Raw genomic sequence first — 22,306 nt, 5'->3', positions numbered from 1 at the left:
ATCAATTTATAGACCAAAATGTATTCTAAACTTTTGACTCATCAAAGTAGCCCCTTTGGCAGCTGAACACACTCGTGGCATTCTTTCTACAATAGAAATCAAATATTCTTCAGAAAGGTCTTCCCAAGTCTGTTGCAGAAGTTCCCATAAATGTGTGGCACTTGTAGGTTGCTTGGCTTTCACTCTTCTGTCCAGTTCATCCCAAACCAGCTCGATGGGGTTTAAGTCTGGAGACTGTACTGGCCACTCCATGTTTTCAAGCTTACCATCTTGTTCTTTTTTCCTGAGGTAGTTTTGGCATAGCTTGGATTTGTGTTTTGGGTCATTATCTTGCTGTAGGATGAACCTCTGACCAACTAGGCGCATACCAGAGGGTATTGCATGGCGCTGCAGAATGCTGTGGTAGCCGTATTGGTTCAGGGTGTCGCTCACTCTGTACAAGTCACCGACCCTGGATCCAGCAAAACAGCCCCAGACCATCACACTTCCTCCTCCATGTTTGACAGTTGATGTCACACACTGTGGAACCATCCTCTCGCCTACTCGACAGCGTACAAAGATCCTGCGTGATGAACCGAAGATTTGAAATTTTGATTCATCAGTCCATAATACCTTCTTCCAGTCTTCAGTAGTCCAATGGCGGTGTTTCATGGCCCTGGAGAGCCTCTTTGTCTTATTCTGACATCTTAGCAATGGCTTTCTTGCTGCAACTCGTCCTGTCAAACCTGCAGCTCGAAGTCTTCTCTTCACAGTTGAAACTGAGACTTGCTTACTACGACCACTATTAAGCTGTGCTTGAAGCTGTTGTCCTGTGAGCCGCCTATCACACAAGCTGTTAACTCTCAGAAACTTGTTCTCTGATTGAGTTGTGGCTTTGGGTCTGCCAGACCGCTTCCTGTCAGAGTTTCCCCCAGTTTCTGAGTGCCTTTTGATGGTGAAAAAATTGTACTCACTGACACCTTGACTTTCTTTGCAATTTCCCTGTAGGAAAGACCTACATTTTTAAGTGTTATGATGGTCTGTCTCTCTTCCATTGTTAATTGCCTTTTTCTTGCCATTTTTGTAGCAACACACTACTTTCTGCAGTACAATACTGTTCACCTGATGCTCATGAGGGTCTGGTACCACAGTGTGTTCCAACACTGCTTTTATGCAGAGGGGGTTGTATGTAGTCAAGAAAAGTTGGAACACCTGTAGGAATTAGTAGCACCAGCTTTCAAGGCAGATTCAACCTTCATTGCTGCAGAACAGCTTTAAATTGTTAACCCACTTCGTGATCCCTGAAAAAGGCCTTTTTGTTTAATTCTGTAATGTACATTATTTTTCAGTTTTGGGTAACCAAACCTTTTTTTTTTTAACCTCTGGCTGTTCAGTACTTACCTTTGTACCATTTCAAGCTATTCATTGGACTTGCACGACTTGAATTGCAATAAATAACTGGAAAAATTAGGGTGTTCTAAAACTTTTGACCGGTAGTGTATATTTAAGTTGTTCAAACTCGACAGGCCAAATTCAGATCCCAAAATTTGAGTTAAAAATTCAGAATCAGCATTCAGGATTCCAAGGACAAGCAATCGATTCTGCCTCTAATGGAACCAACATTCAGTCAAGTTACGCTCCAACTGGTTATGTGATGCTGGTGAGAAATGTCGACATCCAACTGCTTTATTTATGTATTATTGTTCTGTCTGTGGTGATGATTTCTATGTAATATGAGACATATATTTTTAATAAAGATGTTGGCAAAAAATATATTGAATGAAAAGTGGAAATTGATGCCAGTAGTGGCAGAGTGGTTTATACCAGTCTCTAGTGGTACACCACTCCTGTTACACTGGCACATACTGTTTCAGGTTCTGCTAGACAGTGATTGGTCACTGTTAGTCATATTAAATCTGCCTTTATAATTTTGACTTGTCTGTTCTGTTGTTGGGGTAACGTGCGATGCAAACACTTGGTTGTTCATTATAATTTGATGTTCACACATGTTTTTTTTTCTCTGTTTGGGATTTTTGCAGGATTTCATGTCTGTGCAGTCGTACATGATATAAAGTGTGTTTTAGTGTCTGACCTGTAAATGTGTGGCAGAGCCTTGAATGACAGTTGCTGTTACAGGACAAACAGTCAGGAGGATGGAGGAGTTCATCTCTCCTGGTTTTACAGTCCAGTCCACACCAGGTCTGAAGCTGAACCTGCTGACTCTCCCAGTGAGAAACACCTCATGTTCTCATTGAACTCCTGCACTTTTACATGTGGTCGCTTCATGATGCAGCTGCGTCATTTGGCCACAAGAGGCTGCTGTTGTCCACAGGAGGATGGAGTTTCAGCAGCAGTTTGTTTCCTGTTGTTTCAATATTTTCACTTGTGTATAGAGTTGATTTTATTGTTTGTATGAATATATAATGATTTTTACATTTGTATATTTATCCTTTATAATTACTGGCTTATTTATATTTAATGTTCTGCTCGTTAAAGTTTCTGTAAATGAGATCTTAAACAATAAAACAACAGCAAACAACTATTTTCTATGTAAAGATGTTTTGGAGTCATGACGTCCTGAGCAGAGAACGAAGCCACGCCCCCTCTGGGTGCGTTGTACTCTGAGTTTCTCTGTTATCTGTTTTGGCAGCAATGTTCATGTCTCTTCATGTTTCTACTTCACATTTCAGTGACACATTTAGTTTCTTCTGACTTTACAAATTCATTTTTACAAACAAACAAATCAGAGCTGCTGCACCAAATATTTCCAGCAATGAATCAAAACTCGGGAATGAAAATCAACCTGTGTTACAGGTGAAGCAGCAGCTTTTATCAGAGGAGATCTGACAAAGTTTGAACCCTCACCTGAAACAAACCAGGAAACATTTTGTTGTTCATCACTAAAGAGACACAGAGTGAAGAAGAGACGATCAGATTCACCTTCAGACCAAACCAACAACTTCCTGTGAGTGAGTCCAGCTACAGGAGAGAAAAGAGGAAAACTACAACACTGCTGCTTCAACCTGCTGACGCTCCACACACTGAAGGTGAGTTTGACCAAAACCAGGACTCAGAGTCAAAGTGACCTTCAGTGAAGTCAGTAGAGGGGGGAGGGGAGCCATGACTGACTGGACTTTCTGTCTGCTGTGTTTTCAGCTTCACTCACAGACTAAATGGCTTCCAGATCAGAGGAGGATCTCTGCTGTCTCCACTCTGAGAAACTCAAACTCTTCTGTCTGGACCATCAGCAGCCAGTGTGTCTCGTCTGCAGAGATTCAGAAAAACACACCAACCAGAGATTCAGACCCATTGATGAAGCTGCTCGACAACACAAGAAGGAACTTCAGGAAACTCTGGAGCCCTTAAAGGAGAAGTTAAAGGGTTTTGAACAAGTTAAAGTGAAGTTTGATCAAACAGCAGAACACATTAAGGTCCAGGCCCGACACACAGAGAGGCAGATTAAGGAGCAGTTTAAGAAGCTTCACCAGTTTCTAGAAGAGGAAGAGGAGGCCAGGATGGCTGCACTGAGGGAGGAAGAGGAGCAGAAGAGTCAGATGATGAAGGAGAAGATGGAGGCTCTGAGCAGAGAGATAGCAGCTCTTTCAGACACAGTCAGAGCCACAGAGGACGAGCTGAGAGCTGAAGACGTCTCATTCCTGCTCAACTACAAGGCTGCAGTGGACAGAGTCCAGCAGCGCCCCCTGCTGGATGATCCCCAGCTGGGCTCAGGAGCTCTGATAGACCAGGCCAAACACCTGGGCAACCTGACCTTCAACATCTGGAGCAAGATGAAGGACATGGTCTCCTACAGTCCTGTGATCTGAGATCTGACCAGTTTGAGACAAGGAGAGAAACAGCAGCTTCCTGACAATCCAGAGAGGTTTGATTATTACTGCTGTGTCCTGGGCTCTGAGGGTTTTAACTCAGGGACTCACAGCTGGGATGTTGAGGTTGGAGACAATACAGGCTGGGGACTGGGTGTGTTAGCAGAGTCTGTGAAGAGGAAGGGAGACAACATAGGGTCTGGATTATGGAGAATAAGATTCTGTGGAGGTAAATACTCAGCACAGTCACCATCAGCTCCAGTTGCTATTCTCCCAGTGAAGAAGAAGCTCCAGAGGATCAGAGTGAATCTGGACTGGAACAGAGGAAAACTGTCGTTCTCTGATCCTGATACTAACACACACATACACACCTTCACACACACTTTCACTGAGAAGATGTTTCCATACATTAACACTAATGATAAACTCCCAGTGAAGATGTTTCCTCTGAAGGTCTCTGTGACAGTGGAACAGAGCAGTTAGAGATAAAGAGGATGATTATAATGTAGTTTATTTCTTAAAGGGAAAAGTCAGTGAATTGAACCTGTTAAACTGCACCTGTCCTCCTGCTGCCTCATTATTCCAAAGCTTCATTTATTTCTCTTTTACTTCTCACTGCTTTTTATTTCCTTTTTCTTCTTCTGTAGTTCAAACAAAAAAAAAAAAAACACGTTTATCAATAACTGCATGTTTGATCAGCTGATCATTGATCAGATTCAACAAACTTTATTTTCAGTTCTGGTCCAGATGATAAAGTTTCAAATATATGAACAATTTTCTCTGATGTGATGAAGCCAAGATGATTCTGTGTGTAAATGTGTTTTCATTCATTCAACATCCTGATGATTTCAGTGTAAACATGTCAGTTCATCATAAATGCTGAATGTACATTCATTCCTGTTTTTCGTCAACATAATAAAATATTGTCTTGACTTGGTGTCATGTTCTGTTTTTCTGCTCATTCACATTCAGCATTTAACAGCCACCAAACCCAGCTGTCAGCATTTTTCATCATAGTCTTATTTATCTAATCAAGAATCAAAGAAACTTCCTCCCCTATGTAATCCTTGCATTTATGTATCACCAAGGGCCCCGATTATCCCATTTTACTCTGATCTAGCAGCATAAGCCATTTTCTACCAACACTGGCATAGACCTCGGGGTATTTTCTCATTAGTTGAAATGACTGAATGAATATATTGATTACACCTCATATAGTTTTACTATCACTACGACCAAACCCGAGTTGTCAAATCAAGTAAATTTTTATCTGTAGTGTCAAGTCACAACAGAAGTTATCACAGGGCACTTTAATACAAAGCAGCAGTTTCAAGCTGCTGGATGGAGACTGGTTACAGTGGCCTTTTACAAAAGGCTGTTTTAGCTCAGAGTGAATCAGTAACAACAGAACAGATGAGACGTCTGACAGTGGCTGATCACTGTCAGACTGCACCTGCTGTTGGGAAACGTTATGTGCCGATGGAACAGGAGTGGCCTGTGATTAGAGATCGGCATATGTTGCTGAGGGGATCGCATTAACTGCTCCAATAGCTCTCCACAAGCAGGTAGTACTAGCAGCAGTGGTAGTTCTAGCAGTAGTAGTATTAACTAATAGTCCTGAACATTCTTTCAAAAATAAAAATTTCCATAAAGTTAATTTATTTTCTTTTGCTTTTGAAGCATCTCAGACTCCTGTTTACTACTTTTTTCTTCTCTGCTTGATGTCACATTCTAATATTTACTGATTTTATTCTGTATGTGTGTAATTTTACCAAATTATATATGTTTATTTAGTCTTCAGTCTGTCTGTTTGTTTGTTTCTTGTTAGATAGATAGATAGAAACTTTAATGATCCCAGAGGGAAATTCAAAATTCCCTGTCTGACAGTCTGAGCATCAGCGACATGGAGTCATCAGTGGACAAGCTGTAAAAATAACTGTTTTTTATTGGGAAACACGAGAAAAACAGGTAATAAATACAGAAAAGGGACAGAATTGCCTTGTACCATGCCAACCCCATCAGAGATTTAATTTACACAGACACAAATAATCAGATTTTTTTTTTTTTACATTTTTATATATCTGGTTTTACAGGCTGCTGCGAACTCCTCCTGTAAACATCACAGATTTGAAGAACCAGGAAGGTAATTTGAGCCTTTTTTAAACTACATATTCTGTATTCTTTCTATTCACGTTGGTCTTTTTCCATTCAGGCAGAAATCTTAGAAGATGGTAATTTAATTTTATAGACTGAAAGCTATGGAACCTGGTATGTGTCATGGGGGAAAAGACCTAATTACTGGGATTTATTAATAAGTTGTACAGTTAAATGAACAGAACATAAAGCGTTAAACTATAGTTGACATTTCGACTTGTGTTGAAGGGATGTTAAACAATTCTTCAGACAGACAAACATACATCTACACACAGCATATCTGTCCAAAAATAAACTGCATTAAATCAAAGTGGTTTTAACTCTTTTAACTGACTGGTATGATTTTATACAGTATCTACTGTACAGTGTTACTGTGTTTGTTTTATTTAATCTCTTTTACCTGGTTTTAATATTTGTATGTTTTTCTTACTATCCCTCATATCTCATTTTTTTTAAAAAAGCACTTTGTTACCATGTTAAGAAAAGTGCTATACAAATAAAGTTATCATTATTAAATGAGCAGCTTGGATTTGGTACAGTTTGTTTTGATTATGGACGCCAACATGCAGATACTCTTCAGATTTTGCCAATTAAACACTTTATCATCTACAACCCTTAAAATTGTTAAAATGTTAACAGAAGTGTTTAAAATTATGTTTGATCAATTTGTGTACAAAATTCACCTGAAGAGCATAAATTAAATAATCTTTGATTATTTATTATCTTATTTCCCTCCATGACACATACAGAGCTCTGTGGAAATCCAAAATATTTGACTTTTTTATCACTTGATTTGTTCTGACATAAAAAAAAACATATTCAACATGAACTTTGTGATGGACAGATTTAGCACATTTTATTCAAGTCTGAACAAGAGAAGACGGTTGATTCCAGCTGTGCATTTGCCACATAGAAAAACAAAGGAATTTTGTCCTTGTGAAACTGGTTTTCTCTGAATCTGCCTGTAAAATAAACACAGCAGAAAAAGTTTCAAATGAACAGACTGTGAAGATTTAATTGCATATTTTAACATCCAAGTCTGGTTTTCTGCCAGTGCTATGCTCTGGCCCTGTCCTTATAAAAAAGATTATAGATTACAGTTTAAGAAAAAGAGAAATCTACAGCTTTGGCAAATGTACATCAATTACAACATAGAAAAGAATGGATCTTAGACTAAAGAGTGAAACATATTTCTGTCAATTGATCCCATTTTTTATGATAAAAATATGAAAAAATTAAATACAAATAGAAAATGATGAATTTTATTTTGTAGAACTTTCTTGTTGTGTTAATAGCAGATTAATTTAAAGTTTCTGTTATATTCTAAACTTAAGTTTTACTTACTATATTAACTTCTCACAGAAACGAACACCTATTATCACATGACCAATGTGCCTTACTTAGGTCATGTGATAACGCCTGAGCAAGTTCCATTTGCTGAAGAAGGCTGCATACATTCGAAAGCTCTGAAAAAGCTGGTAGGTAAACCTTTAATTTTGTTACAGATAAATGTTCCCAAGCTCAAGAATAAACCTCCATGCTCTAGTTTAAGTTGAGGATTTTTTTTTCTTCTAAAGACAGATTCAGGAAACAAACTAAAATGCACTGAAATAAAAATTATTTTGGCTGAGACTGTTAAAACAACATAGAAATTAAAAACTAAAGAATCAGTTAAACATTTTAAGAAAACCATTTGTGTATTGTCCAGAGTCAGATAATAAGGACAGAGAAAGACACTAACAAGAGGATTTCCCAAAATGTCCAGCAAAGAGACAAAACCTCCATCTCTGCTAAGCAAACACATGAAGCATTTCAAGATAAAAATCATTCATTAGTCATGAGAGCTAACTAACATCCTGTGAGTCTAAAATCATTCACTCATTCACTGTTCACTCATACAACGTGCTGATGAACTGTCTTGGACTAAACAAACCAATTAAAATTAGTTTTCAGTAAATTTTTATAATATATATTTGCCAAAAGAAAAAAGTAATTGGAGAAGATCCTATGTCTGTAATTGTGATATAAAGATGATGAAATTGATTTCTTGTTATGTCCATATTCATAATTACAAGAAAACAATTTACTTGCAATATGAAGATTTTATAATAATGAAATATTTACCCCTTAATTGTGACATATGGATGTCACAATAACTAGAAAACTATTCCATAATGTCAAAAAGAACTAAGACATACAAACTGTGTAATTATGAGATCCAGAACACCTCATTCTGACATTGTTTTATTTTAATTATGAGTTATGGATCTTATAATTACGAGATATTTATTTCCTACTGAAAGGACACTGATCTCATTATGAGGTACAGATGATGTAATTGTGGGCTAGTTTGCAGTTTAATTAAGTAGTAATTATGACTAAACTATCTTAGTTACAGTTAGTTTATTTTGTAATTGGGAGATATGGATATTCTCCTTTTGGATTTTGTTTCTCTTTAACCTTGAGGTCAATAACAGATTCAGCAGGGTTTCATTTCATAGTTTGCATCTGTTTAAAAAGTAAAGGTTGATTAGAATTAATACGATTAATTCAGTTAATGTGATATTAATGATTTTCTTACAGGTTGTACTACAACTGTTTATGTTTAATAGTTTTACAAATTGCACTTAATGGTAATTTGAGTCCTTTATTAAAGCTGCAATAATCTTGACCAACTTACATTAGAGTGAAGAGTGAATGATTTTGGTTTTTACTATTGATGATTTTCCAACATCTCCTTCATTAAATAGAAAAAACATTTTGGTGTATGAGTATCTTTCTATGCTGTGTGTCATTCATGTACATGTGTTTTTATGTGTATGTATCACTATTGGGTGGGTATAGGTGTACAGTATATATACAGTGTGTGTGCTCTTGTACTTCTGTCTTTGTGAGGACATGATTGTGTACTGCAAAGTGAGGACATTTTGGATAATCGGGACACTTATTTTTTTTTCACTTCTACAAAGTAATAATATTTGGTTTTAGGTTTAGGTCCTCGGCAAAGTATGTCAGTGAATGACCTCATAAATAATAAAGTACAAGTATGAACTCCTACAGCAAGGACGGTTCATCTTGGCACTTCTTCAAAGGGCTGTTTGAGGGTTAAGACTTGATTCTAGCTTTAGCGGCTCTACAATATATATCATCTTTATGAGGACATTTTGATTACTGAGGACATTTTGTCAGACTTAGTTTCAGGGTTTGATTGAGGTTGGAGTTAAGGTTGTCAACACAACTGGAGAAGTACAAATGTGTGTTTGTGTGAGTTCTTAGTTGTTCTCAGTGAAGTCTCGGCAGATGCCCTGGACCAGCAGAGGGATGAAGTCAGCGAGGCCGTTGAACTCTCTGGTGAAGAAGGTGTGGCTGTCCTTTGGCTCTGATGACATTGCTCTGAGGTCATCCATGGGGGCCCAGGCGACACCCACAGAAAAGATGGTGATGCCTGATGATTGATGTACAACAGAAAACAGGTGAGATGAATTAGATGTGACATAAAAAGAATAGAACTCAAACTGCTGATATTTTAACACACATAGATACCTTGTGTCTGTGCAGCCAGCGCTGGGTTCGTCACGTCATCATACGATTGACCATCTGTCACCACGATGAGAAAGTTGCGACCTGGTCCTGTCCGCCTGGTGGAGGAAAACAACAGAAGCTTCAGTAATTTCCTACAACAGTTGCTCACTGTAGTTTTTGTCAAACAAACAGGAGGAAATAGATTATTTGTAGGGGACTATTTTCAGCTGTGGAGTATTTGGGGTAACAAGACAGTGTTGGTTGGTTCTTTTCATGGGATCTGTTGACATTACAAAGACATATCATCAGTGTCCTTTAACTTGTAGCTTTTTCTGGTAGAATGGTAGAATACAAAACTCTTCCAACAGCTGACCTCTCAGGTGTGGCGTTACCTGAACAGTCTCTGGGTGGTGTAACTGATGGCTGCTCCGGTTGCAGTTCCTCCGCTCATGTAGGGGATCCTCTTCAGAGCATTGATGGCCTCCTCTTTGTTGGAGTGGTCAGACAGGCCAAACTCCAGCCTCTGATCGTAGGTGAACTGCACCGCACCTGCACTACCAACACACAGTCAATCAACCAATCAGCTCGTCAACAATTCAGTTAATTTGCTATTTCCATCTCATGACGCTGACCAATATGAGCTCCCACGTCTGAGATGTCAAAGCTGCCGGCAATTCCTGCCAGGAAGTCCAGGACCAGTTGGAAGTTCCCCTCACCAACGCTGGATGAACCGTCAATGAGGAAACCGATGTTGACTGAATTGTAGCAGGTTTTACCTAAAAACACAGAAATAATGACTTAAATTACTTTAATGAACAATTAATCTTTCAGTTTGTCTGAAAATTTCTGTCATTTCTAACTGAACAGCAACAATATGATCAAAATAATGACTCTTATGTACAATAGACCTGTGTGCTTCTAGGTATCTGGATTTAACTATAAAAACAACTGTTTTACTGTTGTGGATCGTCTCTGTACTAATGAATTAATTACTATGGAGATTTCATATATTATAAACATATCTTCATATATGTATATATGTGATAATAGTATGTCCCCTTATAGGCAATACATATGATGATATAGCGACATATATGTCATATTATATTTCTGTATGGGTATATATTTTGATATTTTCTTGGGTTACAAAAAGGCTTAAGTCCATTGAAGCTAAAAAGGCTTCTGTGTAAAATGCCCTTCAGGTTCCTACATCCCCAGAGGGAAATACTGAGGACAGGAGCTCTGTGTCTTCTGTAGCTCCGGCCCTGATGAGGGACAGACAGGTGACAGGTGATGTGTGTTACAGCTGTTAAACAGGTGTGGACATGTCTCACTGCAGAGCAGGGCGTCCAGCGAGCAGAGTCTCTGAGTGAGAGGTCGGACATGTTTGGTGGTGCTGAACCAGCTGGGGATGGAGTAACTGAAGAAACCGTTATCTTTACACACCGCCTGCATGAGGAGAGAGGGAGGGTTTCTGTTGTCTTTATATAATATATATATATATATATATATATATATATATATATATATATATATTAAAATAGAACAGAACTTGGAGCAGTGGTTGGTCTTCACATCTTTAGACGGATGTAAATTAAGTGTGAACCTTTTTCACGAAGTCCTTGTCTCGCACCATGGCGAGCTCCTCCGGTGCCGGTTTGGCCACAGACACCAGGAAGACGTTGACTCCGGAATCTCGTGCGAACTTGGCCGCCTGCTCCAGGTCATCAGACGGCCACCCGTCAATCAGCACCACCATCACCCGGGGGTGGCCCCGCCTCCCCCCGTTCTCCTGGATGAAGAAGGTCTCCGCTGTGTGCATGATGGCTTTACCTGCAGTTCATGAGGAATTTGAACATAATTTTCACACTGAGCAACAACATATCCCATCAGCCTTAGCAACAAAGGAGCTATCAAAGCCTCATGGGAGCTGTAGTTGATGAAAGCCAAAAAAAATCACTGTTGTTTTATCTTAATATGATCAGATTCAATTATCAACAATCAAAATAATTCAACTTTTTTATTTCTTTAAGAATAATCAATAAAAAAATCTTGATGATTGACTGATGATATAAGATTTTTATTTTATCTTCCAATTCAATCTTTTAAAATTGTTCTAAATTAAATTGTTAATTCTGTTTCTACATTGTTCATTTCAACTTCCCATCTTACTTAAATTTCTATACATGTTCCACCTTTATTAATGTAATGTTCTGTAATGTCATTAATGTTAATGTTTGTGATAAAACAACCTCAGCTTTTAACACTTAATAAAAACCAGTAAGTCAGTATGATCCAGCTGATCCAGAGGAGAGGCTCTTCTGATTGGCTGACTGCTTTCTGAATGATCCAATACAAATATAGAAGATCTTTACTTTTGATAATTTAAGTAGATTTTCTTCCAATATTTAAGTAAGTATAACTTTGACTGCAGGACTTGAGTCATGTTCATGAGTGTGTATGTGTGTTACCTGTGTTGCTGTCTCCTCCCAGGAAGGCCAGCTCCTTGATGGCAAACAGCAGCTCTTTAGGCTGAGTGTAGTTGGTCAGTAGGAACTCTGTCCTGGGAGAATCACTGCACACACACACACACACACACACACACACACACACACACACACACACACACACACACACACACACACACTATTCTTTACTTGAACCTAACTTTAAATGGCATTCATATTAGTTGACATCAATCATCATTCAAGGTTCATACTCATCACTTGATTCAAAAATTAAAAATCAATCTCAGTTCCCTGTACAGGATTACAGGACGTCTGTCTTCTTCTGTGGTGCAGTGAACCTTCATGTTTGATATATCCTGTACTGTCCTGCTGCCCCCCCTGCTGTTTGTGTGTGTGTGTGTGTGTGTGTGTGTGTGTGTCTGACCTGGCCTGTATCACGCCTACATGTGGTCCTGTTGGTCCGACTCTCAGCATGGAGGCCAGTTTGGTGACAAAGTTCTTCTGCAGGTTGAACCTCCGCTGCCCGATGTTGTTACTGCTGTCGATCACCATGGCGATGTCCATCTGACAGTCTGCACACAAGTTGACATTTTCAGTGTCTTATTTCTCTCTGTGTTTCTAATGAAGTTGTGAATGAACTGGTTTCTATTTGTAAGTTAAAATAAAAAGCAGCAGAGCACAAACATTTAAGGTTTTACTGTGTGTTTGCTGCAGGAGCTGGACTTCACATAAATAATCAACTAAATCTGTAATTTAGCCAAACTTTTGTACTTTACACATTTTGAAGTCTCAGTCAGTCTGTACCTTTATTTCCGCCATGCGGAGCTTTCACTGGGGGCTTCTTCAGCACTTTCTTTGCTGCAACACAAACACACACAAACACACACAGAGGTCAGCTGAGGTGACAAGAGAAGGTGCAAACATTACTCTCCTGTTGTGTCTGGAACAAAAAGAACAACATCACAACTACCTCTAAAAAAATACACGACATTTACTCTGAAAAGACCTGATCACATGGAGACTTCCTGCTGCTTCATGTCCAGTTTAAACGCTTCACCTGTGAACAGGTGACTCAGTCTCTGTCTCAGTGAGCACACGGTGGTCTGTGTGAGTTACCTGGTTGTGCAGCTGCAGGCAGAGCTGTGGTACTGGTGTCACTGGTCAGCTCTAAAGGAACATTAACAGGCTCTGGTAACACACACACACACACACACACACACACACAAATTACCCAGCAGTTAATTGGCGCCACCTCGACCAACAACAACACTTATTTATCAATACATCAATAATAATGATCAATAATATAATATAATATAATATCACTGACAGGAGACATTCGGCATCATGAGTACTTCAGTACTTGAGTACTTTTACTTTTGATACTTTAAGCAAAGTTGGGACTTCTGTACTTTGACTTAAGTAAAATTTCAAATGCAGGAATTTTACTTCAAATGAAGTATTTTTACAGTGTAGTACTACAACTGTTACTTAAGCAAACGATGTGAATACTTCCTTCACCAAATGCAAAGTTTACACAATGAGGAGATGAAATGAAGATTTAAAGCTGCACTAGGTGAGTTTTGGCCTTTAGGGGGCAGCAGATCGACACATCACGCTGTAAACACGACCCCGACGCACCTGTATATGTGGTATGTTCAAACTTAACATTTCTCTGAGCGCCTTTAGGACTGAACTCCACCCACTAGTTGAAAGCTACAGACCAATCAACAGTGTGGCTCCACCTACTGGTGAGGCTGAAGGAGGTGGTCCACTGGGACAGGGCCTGTGATTGGATCCCGTGGGCGTAGGAGCTCATGTAGTTGTGTTGTCCCTGCAGCCTGTGGACCCTGACGGGGCCTCCGGATGGACCCAGGACCCCCCTGTGGACCAGAGACACATCAAACTCTGAACTCAGAGAAGTTAAAGCAGGAAAAAAGGGACGTCTGACTGACTGTAATCAGTCATTTACACAACATTTCACAGGATCAATCTGTTTTTTCACAACACATTGTGTCCATCATTTTTATTCTTTATAATAACACTGTGCTCACTAAGATCATGGCCGGATTAACCTCCTGAGGGGCCCCAGGGTAAAAATTTTCTGTTCGGCCCTTGTTGACCCCCACAGTACACGTCAGGTTCATTACTTCCTCAGCACCCAGACACCAGCCAGTACTCCTGAGCTGAAATTATTAGTTGATTACTCTGGCTGAGCTCCAGAGATCCTGAGTGGAGATGAGAGAAACCTCCAGAAGGACGACCATCACTGCAGCTTCACCGATCTAGGCTTTATGGTAGAGTGACCAGACGAAGCCTCTCCTCAGGGAACATTTGTAAAAAAGCAAGTTTCTTTCATCTCCACACAGGCTCTCTGGAGGATGACCATCAGGTTATGGGTCACTTCTCTTACCAAGACCCTTCTCCTCTGACTGCTCAGTTTGGTCAGGGGCCAGCTCAATATGGAGTCCTGGTTGTTCCAAACTTCTTCCATTTAAAGCTCCATGTTTTATCTTCTCCTGTGTTTTATCTGAAGTGTTGATCTCCATCAGAAGATATATTTGTGGTTTGAAGAACCAAAAACCATCTCAGTGTTCTGAGCTTCTCTTCTGATTGGCTGACTGTTTTCTGAGTGATCCAATAAAAATACAGTAGATTTCAGGTGAACACTCAGGGAAACCAAATCCTGTAAGTTTGGATGGTGGGTCCAGGTGGGTGGGGCTTGGGGCGGGGCTGAGGGCGGTGACTGCTTTGTTGTGACATCACAAAGTTCCAGAAGTCCTGACGGCTGGTTTTAAGGCTCAGTTTCTGAATACAGGCTGTGTGCATTTCTCTGTGGACTGAGGCTTTGATACTTTCACAGTATTAATATAGAACCTAGACCTGCTTTATAATCACAAACACATGGACATCTACCTTTAGACTGTGTGGAGCTTTAAGAATCACTGAGGCCACTGTGTCCTTGCACCGCCAATGCAGCAGAAATGTATGTGTGTGTGTGTTACAGGGGACAGTGTGGATGGGAAGGAGTTTTTCTGTAAATGTTTGTCTTGTTTATGTAAAATGAACAAAAGGTCAATAAACAAAGTTTTGAACATTTTTGAGTCTCTGACCCTGGAGCTTAAAACAGGAAAAGTTCAATATGGTTTTAAAGGGGAGAGTCAGACTTCAGAGAAAAGTGTGTGAAACAAAAATAGCCAAATGACAGGAAGATGAGATATCGAGGAGTGAAGGAAGGATCCTGAGGGAGCAGAGCTGGTGCCTGTGTTTTTCCTCCCAGGCCCCTGGAGGCCCTCTGCAGAGGAAGGAGGAGGTCATTCAGGGTTGAGAGCTTAATCCTTCATTCTTGCACATTCCCTCATGGTGTTGGTGTTTCGTTGAGGTCCAGCAGACGGCAGGACTCACGCGGCTCATTATTATGTCACAACTACAGCTGCTGCCGGTAGCAGAACAGTGTCCACGTGTGAGTAAATCCACACCCAGCACACCAGAAACACTCCTGAGTCCGCCTTGGCCCTCTCCACAGCTTCATCTAATCTGTATCACAAGGTCAGTTTCAGCCAATCAGCATGAAGTGGCGCCTGCTTTGATTGGATGGCTTTATTGTGATGAACTTTGAAAATGCTTGATTGCTGCTTTTCTGTGACATCGAACAGAAACATTTAGTATTTTCCAACCTGGCTCTTCTGTTCTGTCGTTTCTGTGAACTGACTACAGGTCATGTTCACTTACAGCAACCTTCCCTTCAAATAAACCTCAGTTTTACATTGAAAGCAAACGTAGTAACTCACACCTAGATTAACTGTTGTTGCTATAATTGTTAATCTAGGGTTAACAAGTGGGGGAGCGATCTACACACAGAGCAATTTGCTAAATGATTAATGTGAAATTAAAGGTTAAAAGGCTGAAGTTGAAGGATGCTTGCGCTGCTGAGTTCTCACTTCCTGAATCTAAAGTTAGCATGACCAGTTGGGAAAATAGCCAGAATTATGAGGATAAAATCCACGTTGTAAGATACTGGAATTTCATTGGTTGGTCACTTCTGGTGATGCTGATCATCTGGCTGAGAAAAGCTACTGTCGAACTGATAAAAACCAATGTACAGTGTCATCTTTGTATGACAGACAACAGCCTGTGGAACCTCTGACAAATCATCGTCGTTATGGGCTGGGTGCTGTTGGAGTATGAGTGTGCACATGCACGTGCTCTGCTCAGATGTATGCAGACATGAGTGTGACTGACACTTTAGATCAACAACCTCTTAACCCCAATGATTTTTTTTTCCAGTTTATGCCTCATTTAAAAATATCAAACACAAACCAAAGACAGACAGAAAGACAGGGAGGCAGTCGGGTTTCAAACTGAGACCAACCTGTGCACAGCAGCTCCACAGACCGAGGAGATGGAAGCGTAGGTTCCCGTCCCGAACACCGACAACCTCCACTGGGTGCAGTATGGGGGACATAACACCACCACACTGTCCTCCACCAGGTCGACTCCACGGGTCACACAGGTGACTGGGTAGGGCACTGACCAAAAATAACATCAACATTTCAGGAACAGTGAAACATTTTTGGATGTTCTCTTATTTTCTTTTCACAAACTGTTGAACTATTTCTTCAACATTTTTTAACATTTATGATGTAAACTGCAGTAACATGCAAACATATTCTTCTTCTCCTTCTTCTTTCATATGTTTCTTTTTCTCTTCTTCCTTCCATTGTATGTTAGTGATTTTTAAACATCTTATTTAAATGTATAAAACAAATTAATAATTAAAATAGGTTGTTTAAATTTATAAAACAAATGTATTTATATTCATAGACATACACATAAAATATTGATACATTTAAATTTATTTTATAAAAGAAATAAACATAAATTTAAATGTATTTTATGATGTAGTGTTGCTGTACAGGAAAGCATTTGCTCTCTATTTATTTCTTATGCAACTAGAAATTTTAGAGGCTGTTTCTATGAACAAAAACCCACAACAGTATATGTCTTGCTTTGCAATTTCCCACTGTTTAGATTTATGCTGCAACAAAATGCAATAAAAATATTCTTTATAATTGTTTAGGCACAACCAAAACTCTTTTCTAGTGATGAAAATCAACAAAACTTAAATTGATTGTTAGAAACAAAGTATGTTATTACCATGGTAATGATGTAATTTGTCACTGATATACTGACAGTTAAAACAATCAGTCAAAAACTGGGAAAAAGCAACGTCGGGGCATAAAAAGAGTTTATTGTTACATAATACTATTCATGAGAGTCAGTAATTCATTGAAATACAGTCAGAATAACAAATCTGCTCTTGAAAGGACTGACAGAGGATAAAAGGAGCTTTTCATCTGTTTCATCTATTAGAGAGAACGGACGGGTGGTTAGTTTAAATTTCAGACATTTTTATGATTCAGGCTCAATATAAACACGGGAAAAAATAGTTCTGAGGATCAACAACAAGTCATACAGGGAGGTTTAAAGTTACCTCCATCTGTCCAGAGACACTGAAGGACTGTGTTTGAAAACTGCTGAAAATAATTCATCAAAGTGAAGAGAAGAAGAAGTGGCAATGCACACACACAAAGCTTTTCCATTGGCAGCTCAGGAAAGAGGGAAACCTCCTCATTATTATCCTAGCAACATGTGTGTTTCTGTTAATGTTTATATCACATTAATTCATTTTAGTTACTCAGGTTCAAACACAAATGATCTCAACAAATATTTAAACTTTCCTGAGTCCTGTACATTCATGTCAGATTTTAATGACCCTGTGACCCTTTCACTCACGTTACCATCAGGGCAAACTTTTGATTATGGCTCTCAGATTGTTCTATTTGAAAACATTTCGAGGCCTGAATACGTGAAATTACCGTACTTACTCAAATAAAAACTGAGAGTCAATGAACAGCGAGGTCTCCAATAATGGCCAAGGGCGTAGTCGATGCCCCCAAATTCAGGCCAGGTGATAAACAGGGGTGGATTAACTCCTGGTGCCAGCCTATAATGTGCACGCTGCAAGGATAATCTACATTTCTACAGTGCTGATTTAATAAACTCAACAATATAATCACCCTGCAATTAAACTAGCCACAACCACACAACTACAGGCATTTTCAGGTGTGACCAGCCGTTTCTTGTTTCTCTTTATTTTGTTTTTATGTAATGAACAGTGCAGCCTCTAGGGGGCGGTCACAGGACTGTTAGTGTTGTGTCTTTGGTCTTAGTTTTATTTTGGTCTTTGAGATCATATTGTCTTTCTCTGCTTCCACACACATCCTGGATCAGTAATGTGATACAAAAGAGGGTCCTCACAAACTGTAATGTACACAAGCTTTTACAGTACTTGTGAGGACCCTGACTGACCTAATCCATTCTCCAGACATTTTCATTACTCTTTTCTAAAATCAATTCTAATCTTTACTCTCAACCCAAATCCAAACCCACAAACATCTCTATGGACAGAGAACCTGACATCACTTCACAAAAATGTTCCCACAAAGGCTAAAACTCACATTGGTCCTCACATAGATAGACATACAAGAGAACAGACACATAGTCCCAGCTGCTTTTCATCCATTTAGATAAATTTATCAGAAGTATTTCGGAGCACACTGAACAGTATCTCTCATTAACCAAATATACAACATCCATGTTTAAAAAAACAAACAAACAAAAAAACAGGACAAACAATAGAGACAAAGATGAAGATGTGAAAAGAGAGAGAGAGACAGACACACAACATTCAGGACTGACCGCTGGATTCTGACCCAAATGCTGACGAGATCAAGAAGAAAAGGCCTGCAAGAGAGAGATCACATTAACCTGTCATCAAATACATTATACTGAAAAAAGAAAGAAAGAAAGAAAGAAGAACAGATAAATGAGTCGACTATCATCACTGTAAAGCAGTTAGATGGAATAGAATAGAATAGAATAGAATAGAGTGGTGTACCTGTCAGAGGCAGCAGGACAGACAGCAGAGACATTTCTGCACCTGAAACGCAGTCTGATCTCAGTTTACAGTGAAAAAAGAGTCAGTAAAAGTTTATATGTGAACATAAACAGTCTGTATACACAATACATGACTGCACTTTGATTTCCAGTCAGCAAACCAGTTAGTAAACACACATATGAAACTACTGGATGTAAACTGTGTATTAACCTCTTCATCAGTACACAACCAGTTAACAAGTCACTAAATCAGTAGGGGTTCAAGAGCTAACTCAATGAACCAGTCAACCATAAACAGCTAGTCACTAAAGGTTGACTGCTAATATAGGCTATACATCAGTCAGTAAACCAGTCAAGAAATCAGTAACACACGAGCAGTCAGCTAGTAAAAACTTAGCAGATGGGTCAAGTTATAAATTCACTCAATAAACCTGTCAACTATAAACTGATAGTTGCTAAACCTGCCAGTCAATGAGTGAACCAGTTAGTAAACCACATCATATATTGCATGATTCATGATTATGAACTAAATAGCTGACAGTTACTAAATTAGCCAATATTTTAATCTTGACCAGCTCGTTAATAAACCAGATATCAATTCATTCATAAACCAATTAACCAACCAGCCAGTCATATCCATGAGACAAGATCATTTTGTAAAACTGGTTCACTGTCTGCAAGCCGACAGTAAACCAGTTAACAAAGTTAATTACTTGAACAGTTATAGATCAGTCAGTGAACCAATCACAATTCAAACTAGTCAGTAAATGAGTTAGCAAAAACAACAGCAAGGCAGTTAACCAGTCACCCAGTCAAAAAACATCCAACTCATGAGTAACCCAGTCAGCAAACCAGGTGGTAAACACATCAGTCAACTCGTAAATAGTGAACAGACTGGTTAAGTCAACAGTTACTCCCTAGCATTGTTAGTTAAGGGGTAAACCAGTCAGTAAACCAATTAACAGAACTGACATTTGTCACTAGGTTAGCCAATATTTTCCACCGGGCACTGTTAGTGCTTGACCCAGTTAACAGTTAATCTGTATTCACAAAACAACTAGTTAAGGCAGTAAAATAATTTATATACATGGGGCATGATTTTAATGTAAAAAACAGTCAGCAAGGCAATAAACCCAGAAAGCATACGACTCAAGCTGTGAGTGAACCAGTCTGTGAATCAGGCAGTTAACAGTTAAATATGATAAGTTATTTGGTAAAGAATGAGTAGACAGGTTAAGAGTCAGTGGTTATCTGAGGAAACCAGTCAGCCAGGTAACCAGTTAACAGACAGACAGAGCCAGTTAGTAACCACTATGTAAAGCAGTCAGCCAATTATTGATCAGTCAGTAAACCAATCAGCCAGTTAATGAATCAATCACAATTCAATCTGTTGCTAACCAAGTTAAAATACAGGATAACTGAACAAAACCAGTCAACAAGGCAGTAAAACTGTTACAAGGTCAGCACACCACTTTAGTAATGGGTAAACCAGTCAGCAAAACAGGCAGTAAACCTGGCAGAAAATCAGACATAGCTAAGTTAAAAAGGTCAGTCAACTAGTAAAGAATGAGTTGACTGGTTTTGCCAACAGAAACTAAACTCCAAACCAGCCTGTCACCAGCTGTTAGTCACAACTAACAAGTCAAAATCAGAACAATCAGTAGTAAAAAAACAGTCACTAAACTATTTGGCAATAAGAGTAGAAAGGAAACAGCTGGTAAGTGAACCTGTTGGTTGATCAGTTAACAGACAAACGTAAAACAGTAAACAGTATGTAAACTAGTTTACCTATGATTGGTCAGTCAGTAAAGTTCCAAACCAGTCACAAGATAACCAGCTAACAGGTTTCCTGTCTGGTAAACGATTCAGTCGGCCAATAATATGTAAATAGTTATCCTGTAAATGGTTGGTTAGTAAACTAATCAGGCATTTAGTGAACCAGACAGTCAGTAAAGTCCCTCTGTTTGTTTGTAAATCAGTCAGTAAATCCAAAACCTTGTTTGTCAGTCACAAAACCAGTCAGTGAGTCAGTCAGTAAGCATAAAAGAAATCAGTAAGATCAATCTTACTGACTGGTTCTTCAGCAGACGTCTCTGAGGAAAACTCTTCAGACTGTTCAGAGTTTATTCCCTGGAAGCAGCAGCAGCAGGTGGTAAGATGATGATGCTGAGCCGGTGTTGATCGCCCAGCGAGAGAGAGGCAGCCCTTTAAATAAGCTCTCTCTCTCTGACACACACACACACACACACACACACACACCTTATAGCTGTGACATCAGAGGGGGAGGTGGGAGGGGCTTCAGTGACAGGTCGACCTGAGAGAGAGGAAAAGGGAACGAACAGAGACTGAAAACAGTGACTCACCAACATCCTCTGATAATGGTGACAATGATGAGTCTTCTGTCTTATTATTGCCTCACTGGTTCTGAGCTCCATATTAAAATAAAACTTTCACAGTAACATAATTACACCCAACCCTTCACCAGGCTGAAGTGAAACTGGAACTTCTTGTTATTTAAATATTTATTGGCTTTTCTTTTAAAGAGAAATGAACCAGATACAAAACATGGAAACAAGAACACAACCTAACTGCACAGACTAACAAACTGACAGCTGACAGCACCAGTTCATGACTGCGTCACACCAACATCAAACCAAAGAGAAAAGATAGATTCAAGAAAAATAATTTCCTGAGCTACAACCAAAGACACAAGAGACACAAGAGCAGCAGTTAAATGAAACATGTTCTCCTTCTGTGAAAGACAAACTGAATCTAGAGAAGAATTTTTATGTTTAGTTATCATTAATTCAAATGCTGCGTTCTCTGTCATTAACCTAACTCAGGATAGATACTCAGGCTTTTCCAGTTATGAAGAATAAATATAGCAACTTGCTCCACGAGCAGAAAAACCTCATTCAAAATTCCATTGACATTTTTAATTAAACAAAGAACAAAAACCTCCAGCACTGGAATGTAACCTTACTCAACAGTAGAACAATCACAGATCACAAACATCTCTAAGTGTTGACATCTTTAAATCCAAACTTGCTCTATTCCCCCCATATTCCTCATTTTATCAATTTCATCTAGTTTTATTGTATTTATTCTTTTACTTTTTTTTGTTTCATTATTACCTTTAATCATTTTATCTCCCCTTGCATCAGCATTTAAAACATTTAAATGCTGAACGTTTAAACTAATGATCAGACTTATCTGTTAGTCACGCTGAACTGAACTAACCTGTGTGAAAAGTGCCATAAAGTTTGATGGAGTGATTGAGGGAAAGTTAATTCAGGAACATGCTGCATTTTTTCAGTCCAGTTGACTAAAGAAATGCTGAATCAAATATTGAACATACAGGCATTAAATGAAACAACTGACAGTAAAACATAAAAATAA

The 22,306-nt window shown here is 39.0% G+C and overlaps 1 protein-coding gene, 1 long non-coding RNA gene and 1 pseudogene across 3 annotated transcripts; 2 read left to right on the top strand and 1 right to left on the bottom strand.

Moving 5' to 3' along the window:
* Nucleotides 1-2,599: 2,599 nt before the first annotated feature.
* Nucleotides 2,600-4,463, top strand: LOC139633429 (nuclear factor 7, brain-like; annotated as a pseudogene).
* Nucleotides 4,464-5,730: 1,267 nt separating this feature from the next.
* Nucleotides 5,731-21,133, bottom strand: coch (coagulation factor C homolog, cochlin (Limulus polyphemus)). 2 transcript variants are annotated; one of them, XM_071499121.1, is made up of 15 exons: nucleotides 20,977-21,133; nucleotides 18,909-18,950; nucleotides 18,710-18,754; nucleotides 16,320-16,476; nucleotides 13,697-13,830; nucleotides 13,064-13,135; nucleotides 12,752-12,805; nucleotides 12,372-12,519; nucleotides 11,951-12,054; nucleotides 11,086-11,312; nucleotides 10,814-10,928; nucleotides 10,112-10,255; nucleotides 9,872-10,028; nucleotides 9,501-9,595; nucleotides 5,731-9,402 (listed from the first exon to the last, which is right to left on the bottom strand). In XM_071499121.1, the coding sequence occupies exons 2-15, from the start codon at nucleotides 18,940-18,942 to the stop codon at nucleotides 9,230-9,232; spliced, it is 1,659 nt and encodes a 552-aa protein (XP_071355222.1). In that variant the 5' UTR covers nucleotides 18,943-18,950; nucleotides 20,977-21,133; the 3' UTR covers nucleotides 5,731-9,229. The 2 variants fall into 2 exon arrangements, with proteins under 2 accessions (XP_071355222.1, XP_071355221.1); XM_071499120.1 differs by having other exon boundaries at nucleotides 20,981-21,132.
* On the top strand, nucleotides 9,311-9,958 carry LOC139633433 (uncharacterized). Its single transcript, XR_011693738.1, has 3 exons — nucleotides 9,311-9,430; nucleotides 9,516-9,623; nucleotides 9,848-9,958. It is a non-coding gene; the product is annotated as an uncharacterized lncRNA (long non-coding RNA).
* Nucleotides 21,134-22,306: the final 1,173 nt, after the last annotated feature.

The sequence above is a fragment of the Trachinotus anak genome, unplaced genomic scaffold (assembly GCF_046630095.1).
Source record: "Trachinotus anak isolate AG129_WGS33_773 ecotype Australia unplaced genomic scaffold, CSIRO_AGI_Tana_v1 ptg000015l, whole genome shotgun sequence".
NCBI lineage: Eukaryota > Metazoa > Chordata > Actinopteri > Carangiformes > Carangidae > Trachinotus > Trachinotus anak.
This window is presented reverse-complemented; position numbering and strand designations above follow the sequence as displayed.

Bases quoted from the DNA above. Each gene is read 5' to 3' on its own strand.
- coch (XM_071499121.1), bottom strand. From the start codon at position 18,942: ATGTCTCTGCTGTCTGTCCTGCTGCCTCTGACAG. The intron at 11,313-11,950 runs GTAACACACATA...CATGAACTGCAG, and splicing joins GGGAGGAGACAGCAACACAG to GTAAAGCCATCATGCACACA. The intron at 9,596-9,871 runs GTAACGCCACAC...TTCCTCCACCAG, and splicing joins ACCACCCAGAGACTGTTCAG to GCGGACAGGACCAGGTCGCA.